At 51.1% G+C, this 14,004-nt stretch overlaps 6 protein-coding genes across 6 annotated transcripts; 1 reads left to right on the forward strand and 5 right to left on the reverse strand.

The window, feature by feature from the left end:
* Positions 1 to 41: 41 nt before the first annotated feature.
* On the reverse strand, positions 42 to 1,284 carry ASPSYDRAFT_453114 (uncharacterized protein). The gene is made up of 2 exons (XM_040847013.1): positions 167 to 1,284; positions 42 to 97 (listed from the first exon to the last, which is right to left on the reverse strand). The coding sequence occupies exon 1, from the start codon at positions 1,220 to 1,222 to the stop codon at positions 485 to 487; it is 738 nt and encodes a 245-aa protein (XP_040699034.1). The 5' UTR covers positions 1,223 to 1,284; the 3' UTR covers positions 42 to 97; positions 167 to 484.
* ASPSYDRAFT_453335 (uncharacterized protein) lies at positions 131 to 508 on the reverse strand. Its single transcript, XM_040847018.1, has one exon. It carries the CDS (start codon positions 401 to 403, stop codon positions 197 to 199), a length of 207 nt encoding a protein of 68 aa, XP_040699035.1. The 5' UTR covers positions 404 to 508; the 3' UTR covers positions 131 to 196.
* Positions 1,285 to 2,030: 746 nt separating the features above from the next.
* On the reverse strand, positions 2,031 to 3,012 carry ASPSYDRAFT_159636 (S-formylglutathione hydrolase; the record flags this gene model as incomplete). The annotated part of the gene is made up of 3 exons (XM_040842844.1): positions 2,031 to 2,216; positions 2,273 to 2,688; positions 2,748 to 3,012. The coding sequence occupies 3 exons, from the start codon at positions 3,010 to 3,012 to the stop codon at positions 2,031 to 2,033; spliced, it is 867 nt and encodes a 288-aa protein (XP_040699036.1).
* Positions 3,013 to 3,286: 274 nt separating this feature from the next.
* On the reverse strand, positions 3,287 to 9,529 carry ASPSYDRAFT_35022 (C50 family peptidase; the record flags this gene model as incomplete). Its single annotated transcript, XM_040845302.1, has 1 exon — positions 3,287 to 9,529. One exon carries the CDS (start codon positions 9,527 to 9,529, stop codon positions 3,287 to 3,289), a length of 6,243 nt encoding a protein of 2,080 aa, XP_040699037.1.
* Positions 9,530 to 9,796: 267 nt separating this feature from the next.
* ASPSYDRAFT_49400 (DUF5321 domain-containing protein) lies at positions 9,797 to 10,972 on the forward strand. The gene is made up of 2 exons (XM_040847823.1): positions 9,797 to 10,353; positions 10,460 to 10,972. The coding sequence occupies exons 1-2, from the start codon at positions 9,864 to 9,866 to the stop codon at positions 10,663 to 10,665; spliced, it is 696 nt and encodes a 231-aa protein (XP_040699038.1). The 5' UTR covers positions 9,797 to 9,863; the 3' UTR covers positions 10,666 to 10,972.
* Positions 10,973 to 11,567: 595 nt separating this feature from the next.
* Positions 11,568 to 13,781, reverse strand: ASPSYDRAFT_60941 (citrin; the record flags this gene model as incomplete). Its single annotated transcript, XM_040849917.1, has 3 exons — positions 11,568 to 12,278; positions 12,327 to 13,529; positions 13,599 to 13,781. The coding sequence occupies 3 exons, from the start codon at positions 13,779 to 13,781 to the stop codon at positions 11,568 to 11,570; spliced, it is 2,097 nt and encodes a 698-aa protein (XP_040699039.1).
* Between the last annotated feature and the right edge of the window lie 223 nt (positions 13,782 to 14,004).

The raw sequence follows: 14,004 nt of genomic DNA on the forward strand, positions 1-14,004 counted from the left end.
GCCCACATACCTCATAATGCGATTCCGGCCATGTCTGGCCCTTGGCGCAGTATACAAGAGCTTGGATCCCGTCAATGGCGATATTGAGACAGGTGGTCTATAAAATTAAAACCAAAAGTTAATATTTTCATGGGTCGATAGTTCCGATAGCTTGAAGTTCACTTACGGTCCTCAGATGTGATCTCGCCGTTCCACATTATCCAGAAACATCCAAGACAGAACTAGTATCAATAAGATATTTCGAGATCAATATTATCCGACATGCCTCCACTGTTGCCGCTAGCCTTTCGAAAACACTTTCCAAGGTTTGCTTGGGCGCATAGTACGAGCTTTTTGCCCTTCCCTTCATCGTATTAACCGGTATAACAAACTCGGGCTTCGGTGAAGTGCTCCCCAGTTCCATTGCCGATTATCTCGCGGGCTACAAGCCCTCGACACAGCTTGAACCCGCCTGATAGCATAATCTCCAGCTCCTCTTCTCATTTCACACCTTCCCATCCAAGATCTCTTCAGTAATTAACCGCTCGTCAAGCTCAAAGCCCGATTCCAGAGCTGCATCGCTCGCCGGCTTTCCCTCCAGGTTGTCACCGGACAATGAAGAGTCCTCGCCCCTCACCACGGGCACCTTAACCACCATTCCCTTATCTCCCTTATCCCAAGCAGGCTGCGTGAGGTGAACCTCACCGTTGTCATCGTCGTCCTCGTCACGATCATCCTCGCCCTCGCCCTTCTCCCCACGTTCAAACTCATCCACATACGCCCCAAGCGTAACCCCCATCGTCCTCTTAAACACCCTCGCCAGGTAACTCGCAGAAACACCGACCTCCCCCGCCACGTCCGCCAACCCGATCCTTTCCCCCTTCCTCTCTCCTACTCCTGCTCCTCCTCGCCTCCTACCATCCCCCCACCGATGAACAACCACCAAACTCCTCAAGACAAGATCCTCAGCCTCCCCCATAAACCTCGGGTTATCAGGCTGACACCGCAAACAGGGCCGGAATCCGTCATCCCGGGCCTGCGCGGCGTTGTCGTAGAAGACGACGTTTGCGCGGCGCGCCAGNCGCGCAGAGCACGTGGGGCGGCAGTAGATCTTTGTTGATTTTACGCCGTACAAGAACGATGAGTGCGACGGTGGTGAGCGGTGGGTTAGGGCGTGCCAGCGCGAGGCTGTGGTTTGGTATGCCACTGGTTGTGGTTGGTTGCATTGTGGTTGTGTTGACATTGTTGTGGTGGCGATGGCGAGGATGTACTCCGTATGGTGTAGACAATAGACATTGAATAGAGTTGGAGACGTAACTTACAACTGCTTAGTCAGTTGAGGTTCCTTGTGCAAGTTAATCCTCGACCTAGCTGGCTGATGATGAGCTGTTTTTGCAGGGATCCGGAGCGAGAGCTGCACTTACTAGCCCTAATTAATTCATTCAGCCATGTAAGCAACCATATCAATAGAGTTTCTATTCTCGTTAATAACTTCAAGACCACCGTATATTGTTATCAAACGATGCGTAATGAGCTCACGCTTAAATCCTTCTTGTGTCAGACTGTTTGCTCCATTGCTCCCTGCCAATGATCAAGTAATACTCAGGAATCAACATCCTTCTATCCCTCCGGATCTATAGTCCAGGACAGATTTAGTGCAGCTCCGGCAATTTCATACGTTACCAGACTCTACTAACGATCACTCCTCAATCACGAATATTACGTTTTTTAGGCCCTTTGTACAATCATAAACCCCATGCTACTCCGTACAATTCCTGGTACTACGTGGAAGACGAAGAAGGTTGCCCATAGTCGACCCGACTGAAATCATCGGACACAGCGCGAATCTTATTTTCATTTCAATTCAAGCGTGATCCAAATTTAGGACATTCCATAAAGCAAATTAACCTTCGTACATTCACAACGTATCATTTTATCTATATCAAAGATTCGCCTGTCGGTCGCTGGCCAATATCAGAACATGCCGCCATCATCCCCGACACATTCCACCCAGAGACGGAATGAGGAAGAGGGAGAAGGGGAGAAACCCACTATGCAAAGAGATACTTGGCCGCATGCTCGACGTGGTCATCCGCGAACGACGCCATGGTGTAATAACTGTGGTCATAGTCCGGCTGGTACCGAACATTGATTCCCGTGACACCGGCTTCCTTCGCCGCCTTCTCCAGATTCTCGGGGAGAAGCTGGCCTTGCTTGTAGAAGTTGTCGCCGGTCCCCTACACCTGTTAGTCCATCCCGTTCGCATATGGACTCCGTCCTGGTGTGAACATACCACATCAATCAAAACATCCAACTGCTTCCCCTTCCACCCCTTCACCAACTCCGACGCATCATGCTCCTTCCACTTCTCCTTGTTCTCCTCTCCAAAATACCCCCCAAACGCCTTCTGTCCCCAAGGACAGTTAATCGGGTTCGAGATGGGTGCGAACGCAGAAACACTCTTATACTTGCCAGGGTTGCGCAGGAAGAGCGTCAGTGCACCATGCCCGCCCATGCTATGCCCCGTGATACTGACACGGCTGCTATCGAGCTGTGGGAACGCTGCAAAGACTGTCGCGGGCAGCTCCTCGGTGACGTAATTGTACATGTTGTACCCCTTGTTGTAGGGTTCCTTTGTGGCATTAACGTAAAAGCCGGCACCAGTGCCAAAGTCCCACGAGTCATTTTCGCCGGGGATGTCGAGGCCGCCTTTTCTGCTGTTAGTGATATTCATTTCACTGAATGGGATTGTCGCGGATATGACGTACGAGGGCTTGTGTCTGGGTACAAGACGGCAATTCCCTTCTTGCTGGCTCCGTGCTGGAAGAAGCCCTTCTCGGAACAGTTATCCGCTGTACAGGTCAGGCCGGAAAGGTAGATCAGGACAGGCAGTTTCTGGTTGGGCGTCTTGTATGCCTGCGGCGGAAGGTACAGGTTGAAGGACATCTCGCAGTTGGTGGACTTGGCGGCATGGCTAAGCTTGAGAAGCTTGCCACCGAAAGAGGCAATGGTTGCTTTTGTTGTGACGGACATTTTGGCGTTAGGATACAGCGGTCTGTGATGAGATGGAAGATGTTGAAGTTGCTGTTATTATTGCGAGCGCAGGAAGAAACAAGAAAGAGAGCGAGTGAGGGGAATGAGGGGCAGTCTTGGCAAGGTGTCCCCCACTCCCCGCATCGTTTCTCTCCATCAGGCAACGTTTCCCTCGGAAAGACAAGCATTGAAGATGCAATCGTCATAACATTAATAATAATAAAGATATATATACAGTCAAACTCCTCTATCAATGCACCGGCCCATCCAATAATTACTCTAGAAAAATACCAGGAACGCCATAAACCACCGGCGCCGCGCCATTCAAATACTTCAACACACAAGCGCGTCGTGACTGCGAAACCGCTGCATCAAGAGCAACTTTTGTGTCATCGTCTCCAACATCTCTCCCTTCTCCGCATTGGCCTGGGCCAGACCCCAACAGTCCCCAGTTCTCAAAAGTCGACTTGGCAAACCGATCAATGTCCTTGTCCGTGACATCCCACAGCGTAGCCACCAAGGCCGGAGATCCAGCTTGCAGGTAATTCATCGGCGTTCCATATGGCTCATACTCGCCGGCCTCCGTCAGAGTGCCGCTACTGCAACCCATGAGGAAGGTCACTGCGCATTGATCGAGCCGCTTGATTGTTCGACCTCGGATATATTGCGCGCCGCTTCCGTGCCCGAAGTATAGAAATAGGCTCTTTGAGTCAAGGCCACTGCTGAACTCTTCTTCTGAGGGTTGGCAATTAACGACACCGCTCCAACCTTTAAGGTTAGACAGATCTGTCTCGAAGGTTCCCTGGGTCGTCTGTAGATCACCGGTGGGATTGAGAATATAGGTGCCGTTGCGGCGGTCGATCCCTAGGGCGGACTTTTTCTGGGAACGGAACTGCAACACCCGTTCTCGAAGACATTCTAGGGACGGGACTCGGCAGACTGGAAGCCCTTGTAGACATGGCAGCGACTCCCACGGGAACAAGTGTAGGGACTTGTCCAGAACAAGGACAGTGTTATTCGGCCGCTGCAGCCGGGCACCATTGCTTGCCGCTGTCTCATGATAAGCCCGGACGGCGTCCAATGTCTCAACAACCATCATGTCAAAGTCAACTTCATCATACGCATTACGCTCGCCCTGGAACTGTAGGATATCAACAACAAAGTAAAGCAGATCCATCAGCGTATCCTCTGGATCCTCCTGTTCGTCCAAGTCTTTAACACCAACAAACAATTCCAACACGTTGGGATGCAGGGTAAGCTTCGGACCTTCCGCCCGACTTCCCTTCTGCCTCGAAGGGAGGTGCTTGTCAAGAATATTCTCCAAAGAGCTTGCAAATCTTGAAAGAGATTTGGTGTCGTGTGGGATAGGAGAAAATATCCCCCTAAAACCTCCAAACCAGACATTCTCAATGTTCTGTAGTAAGTTTTCCATCCTGCGATCAAGCGCCTCCCGGTTCTTCCACCATCCCTTCTTAGCCTGTCGGTCGACTTGCAACTTCGCGGCATGAGCGCTCTCATTAGCCAACCGGATAAGCTCTTTCATTTCGTCCCTGCCATCCTCGAACGTAAATTGCTCTTCTTCATCTTCAGAATTGCCCCGTCGAAGAGGAAGGCGTAGCAGGAACGGTGAGCGACCTTGATGCAAACGCGAAACAACGAATTCAGTTTGATCTGCGCTGAGGGACAGGGAGAGAACATTCCAGTTATCCGGAAGTATGTCAATGTACTCTTGGGTGAAATCAGAGCCCACGACGTCCGACTCAAGCAATGCTGAGCGCGGCCAAAGCAGGGGATCACAGTAATCAGCCAATTGCTTATCGATACCAATAGCAGCTCGTTCCCTCGCAAAAGCGCCAATGCGACCAATCTCGTTCATCGTTGCTGGGGACTCCGGCCAAGCAACTTGGTTTTGAGATGCAGTAGCGTGAGACAGCATGGAGATGCGGCTCATCAGCCGAGATGCACTATGACTATCCAGCGTAGATCCGAGATGGGTGGCGGTGTCGAAAATGTCGTTCAAGCAGATGCCAGCCTTGGATAGCATAACAGAAAATTCCTCCGCTGCAGGCTGAGCTTTCGACCGAGTTCCTCTGGTAGGTGCCCTAGCTCTACGTGATGTGGTTGATTTGCTGGTGCTTGTCTCACTGGTGGCCCCGGTGGGTTGTAGTGAGGGCAAAGAAATCGTCGATTCTGGAAGCACACAGTATACTGCATGGCAGGCAAAGTGCCGAATGGCGTCCGCGAGAAGGTGCTCACTCTCTCCAATATGTACCGATATCTTGCTATCTCTTGTCACGGCGAACTTCCGGGCGTCATTCAGCAACCCGGAGGCTTTCTCAAACTCGCGTTGTGAACGTAAAGACCCAGCTTGTTGCCGAAGGATCTCACTCTTCACATGGAGCAGTGTGTTCGAATCAATTGGTGTCGCTTCAGTACTTGGTGGTGGCTTGGGAGTACTTCGTGCTGAGGTTGTTCCGCTGCGAGTTTTCCGAGTTGATGCCGCGGCAGTTTGCCTAGTCGACCTACTCTTTGGCCGAATCCGTAGTTTATCCATTTTTCCCTCCAATTCAGGCAGATCCGCGGATTCAATTGTCGGCTCAGTTTCAAAAAGGCCGCCCATAAGCTTCTCTGCCTCTCGAAGAGTCCTGTATTCGTTGCGATAATCGCCCTCCACTCTATGAAGTGCAGCAAGACTTAGCCGCAGTGAAACAAGCTCAATACTGCTTTCAAGCTGCAGGGCTGATTCTTTAGCGGATTCCAGAAGTTCTTGCCCTTCAGAAATATGGCCGCCAAGAATCCAGTGAGAACCTAGCTGCGCTTGGGAGGCGATTAAACGAACGTTGGCATTCAAAGACTTGTTAATTTTCAAGGCTTGCTCCCCATAGTATATGGCATCTTGGAACAATCCATGGTGTGCGGACAGGTTGGCCAGATGGAGCAACGAGCTGTGATGCGACCCGATATGCGGCCAGAATGGAGCACCTTGGGAATAGGTCGAGGATGTTTTCGACACCTCAAGCTTTGCCATTCCCTCGACAACAAGCTCGAGTTCGGAGCCATCGCCAGCAATAGCTTTTTCCTGTTTCTTCTGCGCAAGCTTCTCAACCTTTGCCCATATCCTGCAGTTTAGCCTAACAGACAATTTGGCAAAGTAAAGAGCATCCTTGATCAAGCCTTGGGCAAAGGATAGTCGCGAACTCATAAAGGCTGCATCGGCAACTAATCGTTCCCAAGAGATCTTGGTCAAGACCGAGCAGTCGCTGAGGTCTTCCACTGATTGATTCTTCTCATAGAGCATTCTAGCCGCCGAAAGGATACTCGCCGCTTTTTGATTGTCGCCGGTCTCAAGGTAGAACCCCACGCTAGCCAAGTCATACGATAACCTCGCCAAACAAGAGACTTCATGCTGTGTAATATAGCGGTCTGCCCGAATAAGGAGAGAACGCGCTTTGGTACAAAACCCAAGGCGGCAATATTGCAGAACAAGTCGGGAGAGAACGACAATCGCCTCGGAGAATGCTCCCACACCCTGTAACTCGGTAACACGCAATACCAACTCCAGCGTGGAGAGCTGAAATTTCCAGAGACCATGGATTTCGGTGTAGTCGACAACGGCTTTCATCTGAAGCATATAATACTCGACGTTGCCAACACATGATACGAGGGAATTCAGCCCAGTACATTCTTGCAGCATCGCATTCCAGGATGATATGATCGAAGTCAGCTGCTCAGGTCCGAGGGTACCTTCAAGAAGGTCCAATGTGAGGCGAACCGAGTTCCTAAGGTGCGTAGATAGAGAAGCTATATCGTTATCGTCTTCGTGGTCATCGCAATTCGCCCCTTGTCGCCCCTCGGCAACAAATCGCTCAATGAGTTCTGAATCTAAAGCTCCGGGCTGCTCCAGTGCAAACCGCAAACCGCACAAAACAACACGCAACCGCCGAAGTGGGTGTTCCGCCGCCGAGTAGACGTCTAAAAGTCTTGACGCAACCTCAGTGAAAATGGAGCGGAAGATGTGCTCACTGTTTGCAACGGACTGGATTTCCGTTAGAATTCCCAGCTGCCATTCTAGAACGTGACCTCGTTGGACAGTAGGGAGGGCATCGTCATCGAAGATCTCGTTCACTGCGGATCGCTTATTCCGCAGCTTCACTTTGAGATAGGCAGAAAAAACTCGCCCGAGCGTGAACTCGCTGCGTTTTGGGTCGTGGCTAATCTGATGAGGGAAACATCCATCGGTACTAGAAGTAATCTTGTCGAGAGCCCCGGTGGCAATATGTTCGCTGATAGATTTGCAAAAAGCGGTTTCTGCTTCTGAAATACCATTTGCCTCAATATACGTATGTGCTAGTCTTTCGTACTTGAGGGGAGCGAAACCAGTCGTCCGCTGACAGTTTGAACACCCAGAAAGCAAATTGGCGGATTGTTTTAACAATGGCAGAAGTTCCCGCGCACTCTTGCCAGCCTCTTTTTCTTTGAGATATCGAGACCAGAAAAGATTTGACAATTTCACGAGGGCCATACCAACAGAATCGACGATAGCTGGGTTGTCTTCGGATGAATCGATCGTCGTGAGAAGGCGTTGGCAATCAAGTAGCGTAGAGACTATTTCATCCCAAGGCGGGCGTTGAGACATGACCGATAGTCTTCCAATGGCGACGGTAGAATCCACGGCTGCGAATACAATATTCTGGGCGGTATCGATGCGTTTCTGGAACCCTTCTTGGTCCTTCAGTTCGTCATCCGCATGCCGGCGTCCAATATAGCGTCTCAAGAAGCGCACAAAGGCATTCAAATACGCGTAAATTCGCGGGAAGGTGGCATTATCGTGTTGAGAGTCCTGTTCCTTGGATACTATATCGCCAAACCAACTCATGGCAAGCTTCTTCAGCTTAGCTGACTCGACCAGCAGCTCATCTAGATCATGCGAACTTCCTTTTAGTGGCAGGCTGAGGGCAGTCGCTGCTTCGGAAACTGCTTCGGAAACCTGCCCCTCGAGTCTCACTGATGACTTAATTGCTTGGAAATGGAGTGTCGCAATCTTACACCGAACGGTAGCCAATCCTAGACATTGGCCATGAGACAATGGTTGAAGAGATTCCGTGAAAAGCTGTAGGGCTTCCTTGAAGCACCCTGCGTCCTGGGCGAGCTGCCCCAGAATGGTGGCAATCCTGGCGACTGACAAATTATCCTTAATGTTCGTCGAGGAACGGGTCTGCGTCTTTGCGAAAGCAGACTGGAGTCGAACGATGTTCTTATATATGGAAGCAAATTCGACCTTCTCGATGCTTTTTGTCGCCTGCGCAAAGGTCCCGATGTATCGGGCCAAGGGATCCCACATCTCCTTGCCATCCTCACAGACATGACCAGATATCTTCCAAGACATACATCGGATCTCGAGCGATAAGAGTTGTAGATTCAAAAGCGTTACCGGCTTCAAGCGGTCCTTTCCGGTGTTTGCATTGCTGTTTTGTGCGGAAAGGGACAAAAGTGTACTCGACAATAACTGAAGCTGAACTGCCCCTTTGTCCTTGGAAAGTGCCCCTGATTCGATTGCCGCCAATATCACACTAGCCGGGCTACTTCCATCGGCCAGTTGAAGGGAAGGAACGAGTTTCTGGGTGGTAGCGGGTCGTTTCTCCGCCGATATTAAACGTAACGCATTCGACTGGAACGACACGAGTAGACCATGAACCGACCGAGCTTCTGAAATGTTCGAGAAGGACAAAAGGTCTGACATCCGTTCTTTGGCTGCTTCTTCGGCCTCCGCATCACGAACATCCTTTTTCCCCGTCTTGTTGCTGCCGCTCGCCAGCGCATCAAGATACTGCTGGATTCTCCTCTTGAGCCCCCTCAGCTCTCTATACGCCATGTCGTTGAGGCCCAGGCCTAAAAGTCTGCCCGCCAAAATGCACGCACCTTGTTCGAGCTGCATATTCGGCATTCCATCTCCTTGACCTCCAGTTCCTGATTCACTTTTCAACAACCGGAGACACGAGAGTGATAGTCTCGCGCATTCCCCAACCGCCGAAACCCCATTGTCCGTTGCTGTCGGTGTCTGGTCCTCTGCTTGCGCTGGTTTCGATCGATTTGACTTCGTCCCCCGTTTCACGGGACTTGATTCTTTGCGTTCTTTCAACCTTGGTGCCGATGTTCTCACCGCATCTGAAAGAGTCTTCAACGTTGTATTAAACACCTCTGTCGCTAGCACAAGTCTCTCTTGGTTCGATAACCGCGACTCGCCGAGCGTATTAGGGGCAGTCTCTTGTGTTGACGTTTTCGTCTTCGTCGTCGCTCTCGTCCGTGAGGTCTTCGTCCTCGACGCGGCCGTTGTATTTAAATTCGTAGCTTTCGTAGATCTTCCTACTTTCTTCACCGTTGCACTTTCGACATCTGCTGGGCTTCGGATGAGCGTTTGGAGCGATAACACGGTGGCATTCGAGCATGTTGACGCCGACCGCACGGTCTGTTTTACCGATTCCACGGCGGAATCGGAGGGGAAAGATGTAACTGCCATGGTAGGCTATATCATGTCTTTAGGTATTTCGTGCCGGGGAAAGGCTGGGGGGTGTTAGTGATGCAGATGCGGTGCAGTGAATTCAGCTCAATTCGACATTCAACTCCAAGCTTGAACAACAGAAGGCTGATGATTCCTGGCCAAGACCAACGGGAGCGCGTTGTCGCAGCAACGGCCCCGAAACGGGATTAGCGTAACCTGTCCGGTTCCCCGACTTTCGCTCCGTTGCTGCCTCAGGCGACGAGCAAATTATCCGAATTGCTTTATGGCAATTCGACCGACTCTCTTCGACTTCATCTCCTGTACTGTGTACAAACCCACGACCTCTCTCACAATGAATCCCACACGCCTCCGCATTCGCTTACCACAGAGCACACCGCTCCAAATACACCCGCCAACACCGCGCCTCTCACAACGACCAACCCTCCGACGACCATTACCACCAACAACATCTCAAAGACTCCAATCGCACGCATACAGCACCCGCACCGACTCTCTCCCGAAAATCATCCAACCGTCCTTCTGGGCCTCTCTTCTTCCCAAGTCCTTACGCTTCCGCTCTTCACAATCCTCCTCCGCCTCGGCGTCAAAATCGCGAGAATGGAACCCCGCCTCCTTCTACATAATCATCTTCATCCTGATCGGGTCGCAGGCGATTCGGATGATTGCGCTGAAGAACGAGTACACGGGGTATTTGCGCAGCACGGACGCGAAAATCCGGCTGCTGAGGGAGGTTATTGGGAAGGTGCAGAGGGGAGAGGAGGTAGATGTGAAGAAGTTGCTGGGGACGGGCGAGGAGAGGGTTGAGAGGGAGTGGGATGAGGGTTAGTTCTCCTTTTCCTTTTTTACCTTCTTTTACGGTTTTCCTGCTATCGATTGAGTTTGGCTTAGTTGGATTGGTATAACTGACTTAATGTTTGCTTGATATAGTCCTGAGAGAAATTGAGCGCGAGGATTCATTGTGGCATCAAAAGCAGAAGAAGGCTGAGGAAGATGCGGCTGAGAAGGCGAAGGCTGATAAACGTGCGCAGCTGCAGGAGCAGGCGGGTAAGGATCCTGCTGTACCTGCGGTAGACGCGACGGACGAGTCAACGGCGAAGGACAACCAAGCGAAGCGGAAAGTGAGCTTCTTCTAGACTTGACACTACCTCACCTCGAACGTTGGTGCCTATGAAATTGAGTGACTCGGCATCGGACATGCGGTCGAATTGAGCAGCGGGTTCAATAGATGATTGGTTCTAGACATATGGCGTGTCTCGTTGAACACCTGCGCTTCGCAGATGCGGTACGCTGCGACAGTATTAATTCGCGTACGGTATACTTGATTAAGCATATACTGTAACTATATTCACCCTTTCTACACATGTACATTACTTCCAGACTAGACGATACCACTCGGCTTGGAACCAACTCCAAAACAGAAATTTCATAAGTGTCTCCGACCATGAAATATATATAACAGCCCCTGAGCAAGTAAACCTTTGATAGTAATCAGGTGTCTACTCAAAGGTAAGAAACAAATTGAAAACTCAAGGGAAATAAATTAGATAGACTAAAGACATGTACATGCAAACATACAGGCAACCCCAAAAAATCAACCAACATATGCATGCAATTCATCACAAGCCAACAAGCCAACAGGCCTCAAGTCTGATTAGTATATCGGTATATTTCTCGAAAATAACAGCTCTTATGGCCAATCATGCATGCATAGAAATTCCAAGTAAATCACTGTGTAAGTACTATGGTAAGGTATGGTATGGTGGTATGTTTGTGGGTGGATGACCCTCTCTCTCCCAGTCTATCTGCTTTTGATACATAGTGAGATGTGAAACCAGCAGCCCCAGCCTCCCGTATAAGAGAATAGCAAAAGACCGCAAGAACCAAAACACGGTGCGGGTAGAGGTGTGAGTGTGTGTGTGTATGTATGAAAAAAAGGAAATGTATTTTCGATCCAATCCAATCCCAAATGAGAAAAGAAATCAACGCATCGCTAGTAAATCACAAAATCTCTCTTTCTTTCTTCCGAAAAGTTTATCTATTGGCTTGTGGGCCGGATCAACTTAGGCCACCGCTGGGTGTCGGGGATAGGAATGCGGCCGATGTTCTCGTCGAGGTCGAGGATGAGTTTCAAGGCGTTCCTTGATCGCAGGTAGGGGAGGGGCTCTTTGGCGACGGGTACGCCGACACCGGGTTCAACCTGCCCGGTAGGAGAGACCTCCTGGGTGCCGGGCATTGGGAGCCACTTCTGGAGAACTTCGTAGGCGGCAAGAGTGAAACCGAACTGTGGTGACGAACGCAGGATACGAGCGGGACCACCCTTGAAGAAGGCCTTGAAGCCCTCGTCCTTCAATATTGATGCCGCGCAGTGGCGCAGACCGGTGTATGCCTTCTCGCCCTTGCGGGCTTCGACCTGGAGACGGGTCTTGATCACGTCACAGGGCGTTGTAAGATAGGCAGCGGGCATACCGGCGATCGCACCGGCGGTGAGGAGCTGGACGACACCGAGCTTGTGCGTTCGGGATTCTCCGAAGAAGTCGGTTTTAAGGTGGGAGTATGTAGGGAAGTAGATGGCGGAGAAAGGGACATCACGGAGCAAACAAGCGCTGGCGCCCTTGTACAAACCGACCAGACCCAAGTTCTTGACAATCCAAAGCGCGGAGCGGCGAGGAGCTCCCTCGACGGTCTTGGCGATCTCACCCTGAACCTGCAGGCGAATCTTGACGATTTCCAAGGGGTTGGTGAAAACCTGAGTTGTTAGCTGACATTACTTACCGACCAGTGGATGTGCACTTACAACTTGACAAGCACCCGCGGTACCACCAGCAATAACCTCCTGGTAGGACTTGATCTTGCCATTCCCTTGGTTCATGAAGAATCCACGAACAAGGTCGTTGACAGTCAGCTTGATAGCCTTCTCGGGAGCGACACCGATCAGCTGAGGAATAACACCCGAGTAAAGACCCGTAAAGCCCTCGTTGCGAATGACTTTCCGGGCGCAGTCCATCGAGTTATTGTACAATCTCTCACCGACACGGCTCGAGCGCTGGTTTTGCATTCGTGTCTTGACAAGATCAATGGGATAGACCATGAACGCACCAAAGGCACCAGCAAGACTGCCAAGCGCAAAGTGGTGAACAGACTCGAGAACACCGTGAAGTACGGACTTTGTCTTATCGGCAGCCTTGTGCGCGGCACCGGACGCAGTAGAGATAGCTTCCCCAGCAGCCGCGACGGGAATGCGCCACGATGCATCAATGACCTTGGAAAAGTCCTTTAGCGAGAGACGGCCAGAGGGCGCATCAAGTCCGGCAAAGTGAAACAGGATATCAGCCTCCATAGGAGTGAAGAGAGAGAATCGCGTAAGGCGAGCGGCGGCATTGAGGAAATCGGAACGCGTAATTTTGCCATCGTCGCTCTTATCCGTGGCCTCGCGAATAATCAAGTCGATCATGTCCATCTCGCGCATCACGTTTTGAAACGCGCGAACGGTAGCATATGAAATCTTGGTGCCCGCAGAGATGTTGCACAAGCTCGGAAGGTTTTCAAGCACATAGTCCGACAGCTTGTGCTTGGAGGTCTCCAGGATGATACGCTGGAAATCTTCCGGATCGATGTAGCCGTCGCCATCCTTGTCGAACACGTGGAAGGCCTGTCGGATGCGCTCACCTTGCAAGCCTCTCAGCATTTGCGCGAATTGCGGGTATGTCATGTCGTGTCGGGTCTTGGTCTTTCCGGTGTACAGAGCCGCCCACTCGGAGTTCCAGTCAAATGGTATGCTCTCCTGTGTTTTGTTCTCGTTGTATAGCTTTTGGAATGTCTCCCACTTGACCGTACCGGTCCCATCGGTATCGAAGAGGCGGAAGGCAATCTCGTACTCGGCATCAGGCTTCGCGAGCAGGTTCTCGAAGGTAGCCCATTCGTGGATGTTGATTCGACCGGCCCGGCGGGAATCTGCGACTCTGAAAAGGATTCCATAGTGTTCACGCTTGATCTTGTGCTGTTCAAAGAGAAAATCAGGTCAATTGAGGTCCACTGAAGGGTATGACACATCGGGAGGAAAACTCACGTAGTCCTCGTGCTTGGGCGCGATGGCCTCGACAAAGTCGGGCTCGGTCATGTACAGCTCGCCGGTTTCAGCATCCTTGCGAGCATGCTTGAGGAAATTGGTCTTGACCTGCCTGGACAGGTTGGGCTCGTCGACATGGGTGCCGACCAAGGACTCTTTGACGGCTTCCTTGACGCTTGTCATGGCGGGAGCAGGGCGCGAGAGAGCAAAAAGTCTATCCTCTATGCAAGACAGAACACAAACGGTCTATGGAAGCAAACAATAAAGATAGCGACAACCACCCGGCAAAGAAGAAGAATAGAAATGGGAAGGGAAGGGGTTGGAGTTGCGAGTCGCGAGAGAAGCGGACTGTGGAGAAGGGAAATTATAGACGGAGGGAGAAAAACGGGGAGAGATCGTCAATTGA

This window comes from Aspergillus sydowii (assembly GCF_001890705.1).
Source record: "Aspergillus sydowii CBS 593.65 unplaced genomic scaffold ASPSYscaffold_12, whole genome shotgun sequence".
Taxonomy (NCBI): Eukaryota; Fungi; Ascomycota; class Eurotiomycetes; order Eurotiales; family Aspergillaceae; genus Aspergillus; species Aspergillus sydowii.

Bases quoted from the DNA above. Each gene is read 5' to 3' on its own strand.
- ASPSYDRAFT_453335 (XM_040847018.1), bottom strand. From the start codon at position 403: ATGGAACTGGGGAGCACTTCACCGAAGCCCGAGTTTGTTATACCGGTT.
- ASPSYDRAFT_49400 (XM_040847823.1), top strand. From the start codon at position 9,864: ATGAATCCCACACGCCTCCGCATTCGCTTACCACAGAGCACACCGCTC. The intron at 10,354-10,459 runs GTTAGTTCTCCT...TGCTTGATATAG, and splicing joins TGAGAGGGAGTGGGATGAGG to TCCTGAGAGAAATTGAGCGC.